General features: G+C 46.9%; 1 protein-coding gene across 2 annotated transcripts in view; it reads left to right on the top strand.

Annotated features, from left to right (window-relative positions):
* Nucleotides 1–17,915, top strand: part of LOC144791737 (phospholipid scramblase family member 5-like) — a 217,144-nt gene that overhangs the window by 190,215 nt on the left and 9,014 nt on the right. For both annotated transcript variants that reach the window (XM_078666506.1, XM_078666505.1), the window contains exon 6: nucleotides 11,165–11,326. In XM_078666506.1, the coding sequence (XP_078522632.1) occupies nucleotides 11,165–11,326 (162 nt within the window). The remainder of the gene's footprint in view (nucleotides 1–11,164; nucleotides 11,327–17,915) is intronic.

Below are 17,915 nucleotides of genomic sequence, written 5' to 3' on the forward strand. Positions count from 1 at the left end.
CTCCCTGGATAATATTCCACCTGTTCGTACCCTGGCAGTAGGTGCTGCATATAAAAGGTGCACCCAATGTATCCAGTCGTCGCCCAATCCCATACGCCACATCACCTCAACCAAGTATCCCCACTGTATTGAAAGCCTTTTCCAGGTCGACCGAAAGCATTGCGGCCTGGAGCTGAGTAGAGCCTACAAAGATTGTATAGGTGTTATGGGCAAGGATAAACCCATTCTGATTTGGGTGTATTAAGGCCCGCATATGCGGGACCAACCTACCGGCCAGCACCTTGCTCAATATCTTAAAATCCAGATTAAGCATGGAGAGGGGCCGATAATACTTGACCCCCGCCCTTGGCGATTTGATTTTCAGTAGGGGGATTACCAGGGCGCTCCGAGTAGTGCCAGGCAATTCCCCAGCCTCATAGGCGTCCGTGTACAACCGGGCCAGATGTGGCACAAGGAGGTCAGAGAAATGCTGGTAAAATTCAGCCTGAAGGCTGTCCGGCCCAGGCGTCTTATCAGGTGCCAACGCATGGATGGCGGCCTTAATTTCCTGCAGAGTGATAGGGTACCCTAATTCCTCCGGGTCCTCGTCTTCCAACACCCGAAGAGGCAATGGTTCCAAAAACTCCCTCACCGCTGAACAAGGGGCCACCGTCGGGGCCACATTGAGGCATTCGTAAAATGTTAAGAAGGAGTCCTTAATCGCCTCAGGGCTATACAATACCTCACCAGAATTCAATCCAAGCTGTGTGATGGGGAGCCACCCAGTTCAGGCTTAATTATCCTAGCCAAAATACGGCCCGCCTTCCCTTCCTTTCTCTGCACCCTATCGAAGTTCTCGTTGTAGTTGTAACACCGCAACCGCCAGAGGGCCTCATTATACTTTGCTCACACCTCCTGTAATGCCAAGCGGGCTGCGTCTCCTGTACCCTGGATGTTATCTAACCTGCGGATGCTCCATTCTAGGTGAAGTAGTTCCTGATGGAGCTTCCTATAAGCGCCGGTTGCCTGTCCCAGGCAGTGGCCCCGAACCACCACCTTGAATGCCTCCCATTCCACCCAGACAGCTATTGCAGTATTGGTGTTAATAGGGAAATATGTTTCTAAACGTGTATGCAGCGAGTTACAAAAAGGGTTGTCATCCAGCATTACCGGGTTAAGCCTCCAAGTAGGGACTGGGGGACACCGCCCTAAGGGTTGATGAGTCATTATTAACGGGCTATGACCCGATAGTGTATGCCGTATACGCAATGGTGCTATTAAAGGGAGGGGAGCACAAGAACATAGCAAGGCGTGTATGCACTTTGTGCACTGATGAAAAGAATCAGAATTCCCTGCGGCCATCATGTTGCAGTCTCCAGCTGTCTTTGTGTCCCAATGTGTGACCCAAGTGCAAAACCCAGAGCAGTGCGGCGAGTCGGGACTCCATAAGAGGGGGATGTGACCTATCTGCAGCAATATCCTCAACACAATTAAAGTCCCCCCAAGGAGCAGATTGCCCTGCAAGCCACCTGCCAAGAAAGCAGAAAACAAATCCAAAAAGCCAACCTGGTCCTGGTTGGGAGCATAAATATTACCAAGGGTAACCTCGCGCCCCGCCAATCTACCAGTAACTAGAACATATCGGCCCCCCTCATCCAGCCACGATCTCTCAACTGCAAAAAGGACCCCTGGCTTTACCCAGACCAACACCCCCTTGGCAAAGGCTGAACAGGTATTCGCAAAAACCTGGCCCCTCCAACATCATTTCAGTTTCCCAGCATTCTCAATGTTCAAGTGGGTTTCCTGCAAGAACGCTATATGGATGTCCCTGTGCCGCAAGTAGGAGTAAATGCTGTGAGATTTAGCCATGAACCCCATCTCCGATAATGTTCCACATTAGGAACCGTATAACACTCTGAGCACCTGCCATTCCTGCTGGACCATACAGTGTAACATTCCTAAGAGCAGGCCCACCACCACACCCTCCCTTTGCACATTACATCCCACCCCTCTGCAAACATACCTCGTCATAAAAACAACAACAAAAGGACCCTTATGGTGGTCAACTCCCCTACCCTAGGGCAGTCCAACAACGGTCAACCGCTCAAACATCCTGTAAAACAGTACACACTAAGTGAGGCCTTAACCCAGTTCAGCACTCAATGGGGGTTGGCTAGGCAAGGAAAAGCAAAAGAAAAAGAAGCGGAACGCTCCTGCTAAGGAGAGCGCACCAACCCCTCACGGGGAGAAGCAGCACAGGGCCAAAAACAGGCAACATTCAGACGGTGACCCTCTAAGTGGCACAGCCGCCCCAGCTTACCGGTCACATCAAATTATATCATCCGCAGTGTTCGGTATTACCACCGGCAACTTCACGCTATCACTGTGAGAGGTGTCTGTTGTGTTGTCATCCGTCTCCCTGGTAGAATTGCCCACCACCTTCGGAGCCAAATTCTGACTCCGTATTAGTTCCGCCACTGCCTGCAGCGCCTCAGCCCTCTCCCATTTGGTCTGTGATAGGGACGGTTTCTTGGAGGACCCTCTACAGGGGCGCTGCCTTGATCATTTTCCTTTTTTTCCTGGGCCTCTGCCTGGTACCATCAGAGCCACCGGCCCTAGGAGTTCCACCTTTGTAGGTATCCAACCAGTCCCACATGTCTCTAGGGCAATCAAAATAAACAGTGGTCCCCTCCAGCAGAGTACGGAGCCGGGCCTGGTAACATCAGAGAGTATTGGAGACCATTATCTCTCAAAACCCTCTTTACCTTCAAATAGGATGTCCGTTTCCTCTGTACCTCCACTGTGTAGTCCGGAAAGAGAGAGACCTTACTGCTATCCACAGTGAAGGGGCCATCTGCTCGCGCCTTTTGCAGAAGAATGTCTCTTTCACGGAAGTGGGGCAGACAAGCCACCACTGGACGCGGGGTTCTACCAGGGTCCAACGGCTGGGCTGGCACTCTATCAATCAATCATTCAATCATAGCATTTGTATATCGCACTACTTACCCAGGCGGGTCTCAAGGCGCTGGGGGTAGGGGTCCGCTTACTGCTCGAAAAGCCAGGTCTTGAGTTGCTTCCTGAAGGCGAGATGGTCCCGGGTTCGCCGAAGGTGGGTGGGGAGGGAGTTCCATGACTTGGCTGCCAGGTAGGAGAAGGATCTTCCTCCGGCGGTGGCTCTGCGGATGCGCAGAACGGTGGCGAGGGCGAGGTTGGTCGATTGTAGCAGGCGGGTGGGCATGTAGAAGGTCAGTCGGTTGTTGAGGTACTTGGGGCCCAGGTCGTGTAGAGCTTTGTGTGCGTGGGTGAGGAGTCTGAACGTGATCCTCTTGCTGACGGGGAGCCAGTGCAGGTCTCTCAGGTGGTCGGAGATGTGGCTGCGTTGGGGGATGTCCAGGATGAGACATGCGGAGGCGTTTTGGATGCGTTGGAGTCTTTTCTGAAGTTTGGCTGTGGTTCCGGCATAGAGGGTGTTTCCGTAGTCGAGTCGGCTGGTGACGAGTGCCTGGGTGACCGTCTTCCTGGTATCGGTGGGGATCCATCGGAAAATCTTGCGGAACATGCGCAGGGTATTGAAGCATGATGATGTTACAGCGTTGACTTGTCTGGTCATCGAGAGGGAGGAGTCCAGGATGAAGCCCAGGTTGCGTGCGTGGTCCGTTGGCTTGGGGGTGGTGCCCAGGGCGGGGGGCCACCAGGAGTCGTCCTAGGCGGTTGGTGATGGTCCCAGGATGAGGACTTCCATCTTGTCTGCGTTCATTTTCAGGCGGCTGTTCTTCATCCAGTCGGCGACATCTTTCATCCCTTCGTGTAGGCTGGTTCTGGCAGTAGCGGGGTCGTTGGTGAAGGAGAGGATCAGCTGGGTGTCGTCGGCGTAGGAGATGATGTTGAGGTTGTGTTGGCGTGCGATGGCTGCGAGGGGGCTCATGTAGATGTTGAAGAGAGTGGGGCTGAGTGATGATCCTTGTGGTACGCCGCAGATGACTTCGGTGGCCTCTGATCTGAACGGGGGGAGGCAGACTCTCTGGGTTCTTCCGGCGAAAAACGAGATGATCCATTCCAGTGCCTTCTCTTGGATTCCGGTGTTGCTGAGGCGCTGCACTAGGGTGCGGTGGCAGACGGTGTCGAATGCTGCGGAGAGGTCCAAGAGGATGAGGGCCGCCGTTTCCCCGTTGTCAAGCAGGGATCTGATGTCGTCTGTGGCTGCGATGAGGGCGATCTCGGAGCTGTGGTTGGCTCGGAAGCCGGACTGTGACTGGTCGAGGGATCCATTCGTCTCGAGGAAGGCGGCGAGCTGCCTGTTGACGGTCTTTTCGATGACCTTGGCCGGAAACGGGAGGAGCGAGATGGGGCGGAAGTTCTTGAGGTTGGAGGGGTCAGCTGGTGGTTTTTTCAGGAGGGCACTGATCTCGGTGTGCTTCCAGATCTCCGGGAAGGTGGCGGTGTTGAAGGAGGTGTGGATGATGTCCCGGAGTTTGGGTGCGATGGTGGATTCGGCCTTGTTGAAAACGTGGTGGGGGCAGGGGTTGGTAGGGGATCCGGAGTGGATGGTGTTCATCGTGCTGATGGTGTCTTCGGTGCTGACCGGGGTCCAGGCACGGAGGGTGCTGGTGGGGGGCGTTGGTTCGGTGGTGGGGTGCGTGGTTGGTGCACCAAAGCTGTTGTGTATTTCGGCGATCTTGCGGTGGAAGAATGAGGCGAGCGAGTCGCAGAGGTCTTGCGAGGGAGCGATGTTGTTGTTTCCGGCGCTGGGGTTGGAGAGGTCTTTGACGATGCTGAAGAGTTCCTTGCTGTTGTGGGCGTTGTTGTCCAGTCGTTCTTTGAGTACTGACTTCTTGGTTGGTGGTGCGGATCAGCTGGTGGTGATTGCGGGTGGCGTTCTTGAGGGCAGTCATGTTGTTTGTGGTCTGGTCGATGCGCCAGGCCTTCTCGAGGGTGCGGCAGTTCTTCGGTGAACCATGAGGCTTTCTTGCTGCCGGGTCTGCTGGGAGGGGTCTTTAGTGGTGCGAGTTCATCTGCGCAGTCAGTGATCCACTGTGTGAGGTTGTTGGCTGCTTCGTTGGGGTCCGTTGTGCTGGCGGGGGAGTTCCGGCTGAGGGAGTTGATGAGCTGGTCAGCAGTGATCTTGCTCCAGTTTCTGCGAGGGATCTGTTTGGGGTGGTGGTGGGTCGTGGTTCTTCTGGAGCTGAAGTGGACGCAGCTGTGGTCCGTCCAATGGAGTCCGGTGGAGTGGCTGAAGGAGACATGTTTGCTGGAGGAGAAGACTGGGTCAAGCGTGTGGTCGGCGTAGTGGTCTATGGGCCCTTTCTAGCGTGTAAAAAGAGGAGAGGCCCTCCTTCACCAATGCGGGCTCCGATAGGACCACTGACACACTTTGAACGATGTAGACAATGCCGTCATCATCTGGGAGCAGAAGCTCACGCAGGAAGCTCTCAATACGGGTGACGGCCCAGGCTCTCCGCTGTACTTCCCGCAGCAATGCAGCTTCTGTGCTTTCCCTTGAGCGGGCCGCAACCTCCTCCGGCACCGTTCCCTCCTCAGTCATAGGGAGCCCCCCTCCAAAACAGGTCTCGGGTGCTCAAGCGCCTGCTCGACCCAGGGAGCGACAGGACCAGGCCTGCAGGGATTTACGCGGCCGTCATAATGCCGGCTGTGTCCATGCACGTACGTGGTTGGCGAGCTGTCGTGCTAGTCGCCTGCGCCGTCAAATCCCAAACCTCGTCACAGGGTACCCCACAGCACTCGGGACCTCCAGGGATCACCAAAGTCTTGTGCCTCTGCCCCAGCTTCACAATCCCAGTGGATAAAAGGCAGGCTGGTGCGGAGCTCTCAACTCATCTGTCCGCCATGTTCTGCTGCCAAGCCATGCCCTCTCAGCAGGCATAAACTGCTGTATGTGATTTCATAGAAAAACAATTTCATGGAATACAATTATTAAGAAACCATTTCATCTAAATTGTTTTATTGTTTATTTGAAATTTTGAGTATAAATGGCATTTAGCTTTTTGTTGAAACCACTTCATAGAATGTCTTTTTGGTCAAAAATGGCATTTGAATACTTATAAGTGTAAATGCAATGGTTGCGAGTCCTAGGGCCCGATTGTGAGTTTGGCATAGCGGCGCTGGCACTGCGCCAAACCTGTGCATGGACCGCCGGCCGTATTATGAGTTGTAAAAGTACAACTTGTAATACGGTCGGCGGTCCTTTGGCCTTTCCCACAGCGGAGCATGGAAAACAGGCACCACAATGGAACCAACGAAAAAGTTCCAGCATTGCATGTAAGGTGACGTGCATGCCGTGCTGGAGCTGGCGGGAATACAGACAGCTGGGGACATATTTTGTCCCCATGAATGCATGCCCATGGCAGGAGGGACATGGGGGACTTGTAGGGCCCTGTTTGTTCCTACACCAACAGCCTTTTCATAGCAGGGCTCTGGTGTGAAAAGGCTGATTGTCCAGGAACTCTAAATATGCTGAGCGGGATTGCTCAGCATAATCCGTTGTGGTTCTCCTGCACCACCGCCAGGAAACAGCTGTTCCCTGGTGGAGCTGGCTGTCCACCGCCGATACAATTTACAAAGTCGTAATCAGCAAAACAGTAGACTGCCACTCCCGCGACACCGTGAGTCTGGCGGTTCAAAGACTGCCAGATTCGTAATCAGGCGCTTACTTTTAGAAACAGTTTTGTCAGAGTTATTTATTTCAGTGCTTTATTTAATTATTTCATATTAATATATTTTACACTGTTAAACAAGTACTTCGGATCATTTTAATTTGCTCACCCATTACCAGCCATAAACACCATCCATTGCAGACCCCTCAAAACCCCATAGCACTATTTATCTCTTCCCCTAAAATTTGGGGTGGGTGATGAATTCCAATACGCTGTCAGAGTTTGTGGAGTTCTGCCTACTCTGCGTAATGCTTGTGAGACAGAGTTCCAGCACAAATCAGCTAACCGCTGCATGGTGGAGTTTTTCTTTGCACGCAGCTCACCAACGTTAAGTTGAAGAGCATGAATTGGCATCCGTTAATGCAATTTTCAGGCACTAGGACGACACCCGGTGAGATTTTCTCGACACAGGTGGTCACAGTCTCGCAGGCATTGGTGACCAAAAGCAGTGAGAAAGCTGTCGATCTAGTATAAAATCTATTCGAGCTGCAGTAAAGAAGCAGCACCCTCTGGTGCTGTGTGATACTGTTTCCACAGATTTTGCAGCATGGAACAAGCTTCTGGTGCTAAAGTTACTGCAATGTGCTCATTCTGCCTACTCTCAGTACTCCGTGGACTCTCGCTGGATTTTTATGTAACTCTGTGGAATTCCGCATGGTCAAACTCTGTGAGTTCCACCCACCCATACCTAAAACTCCTCACCAGATCTAAACTACACTCATCCCTAAAGCCCAAAAGCCCTTTTTAACGCAGAAATCCACCATCTGTGAGCCACATCACTCACTACCCCATAGTCCACCCATTCCTGAACATTAAAAAACCCTTTCTATTCCTAAACCCCACCCATTCTATACTCCTTAAAATACCTCAGCACACCCAAACTTCACCCATCCCTGAATCCTAAAATCCTCAAACCCCAGCCATCCATGTCCCTATTAGAACTCCTCATCACCCAATCTACTCACCCCTGAAGACCACCTTTTTACATCTAAACTCCACCCATCCCTAAATCCTTGAAACCCCTCACCACCCTAACCTCCACCCCATCCTGATCCCTAAAAACACTTCACCACTATGACTCTACCGATAATTATCCCTTAAAAATCCTCACCAGCATTAAACTCCTCCCATCCATGAATCCTACAATCCCTCCAAACCCTTGCACTCCACACATCCCTGAATCCTAAAAAAAACACACTCCTAAACACCACTCATCCGTGAACCCTAGAAACCGCTCACCACCCATTCACCCCACCGATATCTAAATACTAAAAAACCCTTTCCATGCCCAAACGCTAATTATTCCTGACCCTAAAAACCCCTCATCAATCTAAACATTGCCCAGCCCTGAACACAAAAATTCCACAGTAGTCCTAAACTCGACCCAAGTTTAATGTAATTTTGGATTTTTCTTCAAATTACCTTTTCTTTAAAAAAATGATTTCCTTTCCAATTTTTTGCATTTTCTTAATAATGGTTTTCGATTATTTGGTTTCCTACAATGTGACTTCTCTGTTTTTGTTTTCCATTAATTCATACACATCTGGCATAAATAGCTGGTTATTTTTGCAACATAGAGGATTGTAGATAAGTAGCTGCCAACATTGGCGAGGTTTGTTAATGAACGTTCTGACTGACATCACAAACAGCACAAAAAAACTTGTGAATCCTAAGCCGGAATAACATTCCCTTTTTGTTAGCTGCTTATCAAAGATAACATGTTATGCATGGGTGGTATCTATAACATGTTAAGTATTGGTCCTAACCATTGTGTGTTACGTATGGGACCCATCTATAAATATTGTCGATCATACATTTCTTTCTTTTTGGTATAGGTAAAAAGAACAGTGCCCTTTTTGCAGATTCACGTACAGTGTATATGCATGCTCCCAACCAGATTCACAACAAAATGCATCCTGAAACTCAAACAACTAATAATAATAATAATAATAATAAATCATTTGTAAAGCGCCTGGCTACACAGAACTGTGTGTCCCCGCGCTAACTGCTGATATAATACACAGAGATCCATAGGCAGCTGTACAAAGTAAGCTCAGGAGAAGTTACAATTTGGGGAACAGAAAAGTTTTCAATTTTCCCCGAAATCTCAGTTCGGATGGTTCCATCCGCAGGTGGAGCGGGAGCGCATTCCAGTGTTTGGAGGCCAAGTATCTAAAGGAGCTTCCTCCCATTTTGGCCCTGAAAATTCGAGGGAGTTTAAATAGCATCATACCCGACGATCTGAGGTTCCGGGTCGGTCGATGTATAGTGAGGAGGTTTTTTAAGTATTCAGGGCCTTTGTCCTGCGCGATGCGATGAGCATAGCAAAGGGTCTTAAATGTAATCCTCTCTCTCACCGGAAGCCAGTGGAGTTTGACCAAGGCAGTTTTTGCGGAAGTTCTCCGTGAGAGTCCAAGCACAAGGCGTGCGGCGGCGTTCTGCACACATTGCAATTGATGTAAGCCCTTCTGACTGAGCCCAATAAGGAGGGCATTCCCATAGTCCAAGTGGGGAGTCACTAGTGCATGGACAATGGTTTTTCTGGCCTCGGTAGGAAGTGCATGGACAATGGTTTTTCTGGCCTCGGTAGGAAGGAGATCCAACTCAACATAAATACACGCGGATTGCACACAGAGGTCAATAGATATTTTGGCACCCAGGAGAAAAAACACCTTGAACCACTATTGCACTTATATACAGTCAAGCACGGATGTGAATGTTTACACATATAATATATTCATCTTAAAAAATCCATGGGCAGAGGAAACAATTTGTGAACATATTTATGTCAATGCGCATGCATGAGCACACACACATACAGACCTACATACATGAAGGATCTAATAATGGTCAAGAGAATTGCAAGCACATTTGTAGGCCAATGTCTTCATTCATACACCAAAGGAATTGCAAATGAACAAGCTCCAGGAACTTTACCGATACAAACAACCATTTACATATATGCAGCACACATAGAGGGACAAATTCAAATAGAAAATATGCTTTCAGGCACAAAGACCATAGCTTACATGCCTACAGTCACACAGGCATGCATAGGTTGATGGGGGAATGAATGATTGTGAGTGAATGATTAATGGATGGACAAGTGTAAGAGACTACATGGATTACTAAATAAGCACACAAGAGTGGATGGATAGATGGATGCTTTGAGCGATGGTTTTGGAGAATGGGTGGATGGAAGGATGAGTGTATGGGTTAATCGATGAACAAGTATGTACAAATGGGTGGAGGTGTAGACAAAATGAGAAATGAAGCACATGTATGATTATAATAAAGGCTACTTCTTTCATTCCTCCATGCTCTCTTTCATCACTTACCCTTTCACAATTCTATGAACTCATTCAGTCATCCATCCACTCACCCAATCATGCACTCACCAATACTTCCTTCAGTACATCCACTCACTCTCATGAATTCCTCCTCCCATTGATGCATTTTGCAGACTGATGGTAAGTCTGAAACATTTCATGTGCAATACTGCCTTCAAGCTTGTGACAGTGGGCGCTATAGGACATTGTCTCAGTTACCCTTGTGACAACAGCACTTACCCAACTCCACCAGCAGCAAAATGTCCTAGGTCTCCAGACTCACTTTTCCAGAATCAGTTCACCCTCCTTCCCCGTCACCAGCATTCCAATGACAGCAAGGGTGATTGACTTGGGTCAGCAGTGGGATTGGTTCAGGGTCTCATGCCAAAGATAATGGAAGTAAGGTGTGCACACAGGAAAAATGAGTCTGAGTCAGACCACGGCTCAAGTGCAGACTTTAGCAAGTTATCACTGTTTTTAGCTTCTGTTTGTCTGTTTCATTTTCATGTTTTTACCACAACGCATGGCTATAATACTCTTCTCAGTGAAGAAGTGGAAGACACACTCCTTATGTTCCAGTTTGTAAAGGAGAATAGGTATAGACACCTGAATACAATTTTTCTTTTCTAGAAGTGATGTAAGATTATATTTTATTTTCTTCAAGTTCACAGTGAGCGTGTTTCCTGGATGTGCACCTTCCTCTCTGACAGTGCCTGACGAAAGTTGAATGGCCTCACAGTCTGATCTGTGAGACATTGTATCATCACTACTCACCTATAATAATCTATTATAGGCAAGTAAAAAACGAATTTTCTTCTTACCTATGCGTTCTAATGTAGGGACAGGAATAAGAAAATAAAATGCAGGAGTTCATGCATCCACACACTGTCAATGAACTTTCCTATCAAAGTGAATTGAACTGTGGACAAAATTAATGGTAACTCTGTACCTATTCACTCTGAAAAGGAAGAAAAATGAAATTATAGAAGATATTTTTCAAAGACACACAGGGCAATACTTCTTGCTTGTGTTCTCTAAGTATCTCTGACTTCAATCCTAACATTTTTTGTCAATTATTCACCATCATAATTTGTACTAGAATTGATGAAGTTTCTATGCCTGACAGAAAATATCCATTTACTGAATACAAAAATAAGTGTACAATATGATTTTCCTCTAATGCAGGTAAAAACATTGAATGAAGAGTCAACAATTGGCAAAATCTCCAAGTACTTTTCTGGATTTGTAAATGATGTTTTCACCAATGCAGACAACTTTGGGATCCAATTTCCGGTTGACTTGGATGTGAAAATAAAGTCAGTGATGATAGGCGCTTGTTTTCTTATTGTAAGTAAACTCCACAAAAGAGAAAGCATGTATTTTGCTATATACAATGTGTAATGTATAAGCATGACAACATTCTGTACCCTCTGGGGGACAAATATAGGATAAATGAGTCATAACATATGGTACCAGACTGTATCAATCTACTTCTGGATATTGCCACATAAGGGAGGATCCAGTCAGAATAGAGAAACTGTTAGGTCTATCAGCCTTCGGATGGTCTTCTCCCAAACACTTTGCCTTTATCCCCCCTATTTGTGCTGATCTCGTTTTTTTTGGGTCTTAGGACTCTGTGCTCTTTACCAATGCTTAACAGTGCTAAAGCGCTTGTGCTCTCTCCCCTAAAAATGGTAGGATTGGCTAATACCCAATTGGCACATTTAAATTACTTGTTGCCATTTTCTTGTCCTAACTATTTAGTGCCTGCAGCCTTCCCTGGGTTACATGACAAGATGTGGCTGGCAGTTGGTCCTTGTGTATTGCTCCCAGACCGTGTGACAAAGGGAAAATAGGTGTTGCGAAGATGGGACACTCTGACCTAACCCCTTCCATGCTTATGACGAGCTCAGATCGTCATGAGGCACAGTGGAGCTGTGCTCATGACGAGCTGAGCTCGTCATAACTACCGCGGCCGGCCCACACGCGGCTAATTCCCCACCTGTGTGGGGGTTCTATTGGAGTGGGCGGAGTCGTGACGAGCCGAGCTCATCATGAGCACAGCTCCACTGTTCAGCATGACGAGCTAGGCTCGTCATGAGCACCGCGCTGCCGCTCGTGGCCCCCCCGCACCGTGGGGTAATTAGCCCTGCGTGAAACCTGCGTGGAAGGGGTTAACGATGGGGCGGAGCTATCCCCTACGTCACTTCCACATCACAAAGACCTTGCCTGAACACATTCACTAAGGGGTTTTCACTAGTCATTCTTGTCCCACAGACAGTCTGGGGCCAGGGCAAGGGGGCAAGGAGGAGGAGCATGCATGACATCTCAAGGAGGGTGTAAACCTCCGGAACCTTCTTATAGTTCAAAGTGGGCACCAAGTATAAATTATGGACCCTCAGACCCAACTCTTCAGCACGCATCTGGACCTGTGGAAGACTCACAAGAAGTAGTGCTGTGCTGTTGTGCTGCAAGAAGGACTGGCACTCTGGTGCCCTGCTGGGTCACTCTCCTGCCTGAGTGAGGGCTGGACCTGCATCTTGGACCAAGGACCACCAGATTGACTCCAAGGGCTACTTGGTTGGTCTCCTGATCAGAGCCACAGTGACAGAACATGCTCCAACAACTTTAAACCCAACACTTGGACGGTGCCAGCTGTGAGTCCTGCACTCCAAAGTGGTGCCATCCCAGTGCTGAATCCTTGGAAGTGGGGCTGGAGGTGCTCTGCCAGCCATCTGTGGTCTGACACAGCATGACGCATCACAAGACTCTGCATCTAAAACGCTGCAAAGCACATCCCCATTGCATAATTTCACAACACAGCCCTGCAGCTCTTTGGAACCAGAGATGCATGACCCATCTTCATGCAAGGACTTTGCATTGCCCACTGCAGCTCATCGGAACTGCAGCCGTGCAATGCATCTCCAAACAAGTACAAGGGCATCACATCACAAACTGCAGTTCATTGGAACCACCGCTGCATGACACATCTCCATGCAAGGACCTCACATCACCAGTATAGCTCCCTGTAACCACCACTGTGCATCACATCTCCATGCCAGGACCTCACAACGCTTCTCTTTCCAACCAAGATTTAAAGTACTTTATTCAGGGGGCCTAGCTGGGTCCCTGTAGCCAACTTTGGCTCCATCGTAGTCGGCTGGAACTTTTGACTTTGACCCTGTCTAGCACGACCAGAAAACCACAGTTGGTGCTTGTGCTTTTTGGTGCTATTTCTACTTAAATCTTCAAAATTGGATTTCTCCTGTTCTACTGGTTTGATTTTTGTTGTTTGTTGTTTTGGTCTTAGATGATTTATTAACCTTTACTCTATTTGTCTGAAATAGTGTGGGATTTTTTTGTGTTGTGTTTCACTTTATTACTGTTTTGAATTGCTGCATACATACTTTGAACATTTCCTCTAAGTTAAGCCTGACAGCTTGGTGACAAACCACCAGAGGGTTGAGCACAGGTTAATTTGGGGTTTGCTTGTGACTTCATCTTGACAAGGATTTTGGTTGCTGCTTGAGTGGGGTTTTACTCCTCAACCAGTAACCCAACTTCTTACAGAAACTTTTATCCTCTTTGAAACCTGTTTCCATATGAAAGGAATCCAGTATGGTCAAATTGAGAGGTAGTAGCCAGGCACAAAAACATACCTAAAGCTCAGACACCACTGTTCTCACAAGTCACCTATTTCTTGGAGTCATACTTGAAAATTAAGATTATTAAGCAGTCCCTAATGAACAGTAATATTCACAAAGTACAGGTTATTAAAAATTAAGCATTGAGGCAGGATCTGTTCTGTCATAAATTTGCAAAGCTCCCTTATTTTTAAGGGGGCTAGTCTCCGATGGCGTACCATCAAAGATGCTTGAAACATATTCCACCCACATTAGTACAAACACCCGGAAAGTCACATCGTTAATCTCCACAATTCATGCCCTGTACATTGATGTGCTGTCAACATAGGTAATATCCAGATTTGTGGGGAAAAGAGTTTCTGCCTGAAGTAGAATTAAGAGTTGAATAGAACATCTATATCCTTGTATTTTTTCACTGACTGATATCCCCTGTGAAAACTTGTCAAGTAAAAGCGTGCCCAAAGTTGAGAAAACTGGATAAATTGGTGCGTATGCACTAATATTGTGATGTGTATGCCTATTTCATAGCTCAAAATCCATAATGTCGTAGAGATACTAAACCCAATATCTATCTACCCCACAGTGTCAGACTTCCAGGTGAAGTATTCAGCAGCAATTTTCTCACCAAACTTAAAATGAGGACCTATGCACTCTGAAGCCATTAAGGGCTGCCAGTGTAAATGTTGTGCTAAAGTACTCATAAGCAACATCTCAGGTGCTAGGCTACTCCTTTCTTTGATTCTATCCAGGGGGCAAGGGGGGAGACACAGAGTGAACTTGTATAGCAGTCTCTGAACTAACTCCCAAATCCAGCAATTTTCTAAGTCTATTGCACAGACAATGTCCAGCAACACTTATTATTGGATTTCATCCAGAATATTCTGCAACTTTCACCATATTCCACATCCATGAAGGAAGTGAATCACATTTTACTTGTGATCCATCAAGTTGGGAATGCTGCAGCAGATCATGCCTATGGTGGTCCATGATTTGTCATAGTGACTCTGGAGTTGAAGATACTGATCTGAATCGTATCATTCACTGTGAATACTGGAACTATTTCTGGTTTAACCCCTTGCATGCTCGTGACGGCCAGGAGTGGCCACACGTCACAGTGAGAGTGTGTGTGGAGAACAGCCATCTGAATCCCGCCCACTAATTAAAACCCCCGCACAGCGTGAAAATTCGCGCCGCACGCAAGGGGTGAATATCAGAGATCAGCAGTACCAGTTCATTGAAAGGCTGTTCAACCTAAATTCTGGCATAGATATAGTCATTCAGTTTACACTCATGCCGGTGATCCTTCAAAATGAACTTTTGAACATATTTTGATGGCTTATGACCTAAATGGCATATTTCCTTCAATATTGTCAAAACAAGCTTTGGGTGTTAAAGGTGGTGTGTGATAAGACTGGTCTGTCAAAATTGCTATTTTGATCATGAAACATTCATGCACACTTAGTATGGTGCCACCAGTGCTCCCCTCTGCACTTCCTAGCCTCACCCCACAAAACGCACACTACACAGAAAAGTAAAATGATAATAACACTGCGTTATTATCTTTTCATTTTTCCTATTTTGCCGTGCTGAAAGGCAGTTGGGCAACGCTCCTCTGCCTTAGCGGAGGAGCCGCCACTGTTGGATACAGTGACAACTGTCTTGCTTACTAAGTAGTTGGCTTGATTATTCAATGTCCTATTTTCCCGTCACATTTTTTAGTAACTTCATACTGTATCAATTTAGCAAGTTGAATTTGTGGGGGTGGCATTGGTTTAGATGGATGAGAAGTAATTATTTGTAGCAGAAAACATGCTCACCCTTTTCTGATCAAGGGACTATGATGAGAAAGTTTATGGTTCAGTGTTATGAAGGTTAATAGTAAAACCAATACATTTGATTAATATATGTACCTAGTGACTTTCCAATGTTTATGCGAAATGTATGCAGTAGCGTAGCGAGGATACCATGAGTTCATGTGCAAGAAAGTACAATTGCCTCTTTGGCTGCTGTTGAGGTAGTAAAATAAAGCACTGTCAGTGTTTAATGAGCCCCTTGGGGCTCTGGCCCTGGTGCCACTTCATGTTGTAGCAATGTTAGCTACACCTCTGAACATATGTAGACTATTCCAGGATGGCTTCTTTGCATAATTCAATCAGACACTGACCAATGCATTCCTCCCCTACTGCTATAACTTAATCTTTGTTATTGGGTTGGATTGTAAACTAAGATGTGTATAAATAAATATGGATTGTCCTATATATAACAATGCTGCATCTGTGAGATGACCACTCAGAATCACCTCTCCGATGTAAGGTTTACACTGTGTAAAGAGCCGGCTGAGGAACAAAATGCAACCCTGACAAAAATGCTCAAACCAGCCCTGCTTCCTTCATCTACTCATGCTATCTCTCTCTTTCCAGCCATAATATGGGGCATATTATCAAGAACAGCGCAAAGAATGATCGCCGGTTTAGCGGCAGAAAACTGCAGCTAAAGTGGCGACAATGGGCTTGATAATATGCCCTTGAGAATTCCAATAGAAGTCCATGTTATGGTGTCAACATGGGCTTCTATAGGAATTCTCCAGAGCAAATTATCAAGCCCATTATCGCTGCTTTAGCGGCGGTTTTCTGCAAGTAGCATGGCTTTGGTGTACCTGTGGAACCTGACACCTCCGCAAGCATTCCTTGCAGGTAAGGGGGAACCTGAAATCAAGTGGGAAGAATGGCGGGAATATTTCATGAACTATAAATCCAATTTTGACGAAGATGATGACTTTAAAGCAGATAAAAAGCACAAAATATTGCTACATAGTTTGGGAGCTGGAGTTATAAAGGTATACACTAGCATTATTAAGAAGACTAGGGGAGGAGGTGAAGGAGATGTGTTCGGAAATGCTATTGATTACCTAAATACCTATTACAAACCCACAGTCTGTTTGGGAGTGGATAGATACAAGTTCTTTCATTGGAAATAAGGCAAGAAGGAATCAATAGATGACTATGTGTCAGCGTTAAAAAACTTAGCCCTCAACTGCCGCTTTGGGGATTTACATGACGAGTTCATAAGGGACCAGATTGTGATGCAAGGGTCCAACACTAACATCCAAGACAATTTGTGGGCAAAGGGTGAGTACCCACTACAAAATATAATTGACATTGCGAAGAAGGCAGAATTAACAGAACGCTGCGCAAAAGCTGTCATTGCTGAAAACAATGAAAAGAAAGAAGGTGGTACGGTAAACGAAGTGTCGGACTCTAAAAAAAATAACTAAACAGAACAGTAATCACAGGAGTTACAAATCTATGCCAGGAAGAACACAGTACAGCAACAAACGGCGCTGTTATAGGTGCGGAAGCACAAATCACATGGCTGATGACAAAAAGTTCCCAGCACGGAGTGTGAAATGCACATATTGTGGTGTAGTTGGTCACTTCCAAAAGGTGTGCCACAGAAGGAATACTGGCTCAGTAAAAATGGTGGAATGTGATGAAATATCCAATCCACACACATCTGATGATGAAGACGTAAACATGTTCTTGTTAAATATAGATGACGTGTGCGTCTCAAGTGTCAATGAGATGGACAAGTCCAGGACCAAGAAACCAGTTTGTGAAATGACAATCTGAGGAGTTGAGATTAGTATTGTGGCAAACTCTAGTTCCCCGTACACTATAGTGAACAGTGATGTATGGAAGGAGAAATTTGTTCCTCAACTAGGGGAACAGCTGGATAAAGCAAACATCTCAATCAAAATGATCACTGGGGACCCCATAGAAGTCTCTGGATTCGGAAAATTGAATTTCACCTTCAAGGGTAGGGAGTCTGTCTGCAAACTCTATGTATCCGCAAAGGGACCCTCTATGTTGGGGTCGATGGACCAAGGGCATCTGGTAATCAAGCTTGACCCCAGTAGGTCAGACCCAGTCCTGGTCGTACATGACAGGGAGAATTACAGCAAGGCCTTGTTAAATACATTTCCAACTGTCTTTAATGGAGAAGTTGGTGCACTTAAGGGATACAAGCACAAAATACAAGTCAAGAGCAAAGCCATCCCAGCTGTGCATAAAGTACGCAACTTGCCATTTTCAGTGAAAGAAGAAGTGAAGGCACAACTTGACAAGCTTCTTCAGGATGGAATTATAGAACACGTCGAAGCATCTGAGTCGGTAGCACCATTGGCCATGGCTAAAAGGCCTAACGGCAGCTTAAGGCTGTGCATCGACTTGCGCGATCTTAATCCTAACATAGTAGTTGAGCAATACCCACTGCCAAGGATCAATGAAATGCTA

This window comes from Lissotriton helveticus, chromosome 11 (assembly GCF_964261635.1).
Source record: "Lissotriton helveticus chromosome 11, aLisHel1.1, whole genome shotgun sequence".
Taxonomy (NCBI): domain Eukaryota; kingdom Metazoa; phylum Chordata; class Amphibia; order Caudata; family Salamandridae; genus Lissotriton; species Lissotriton helveticus.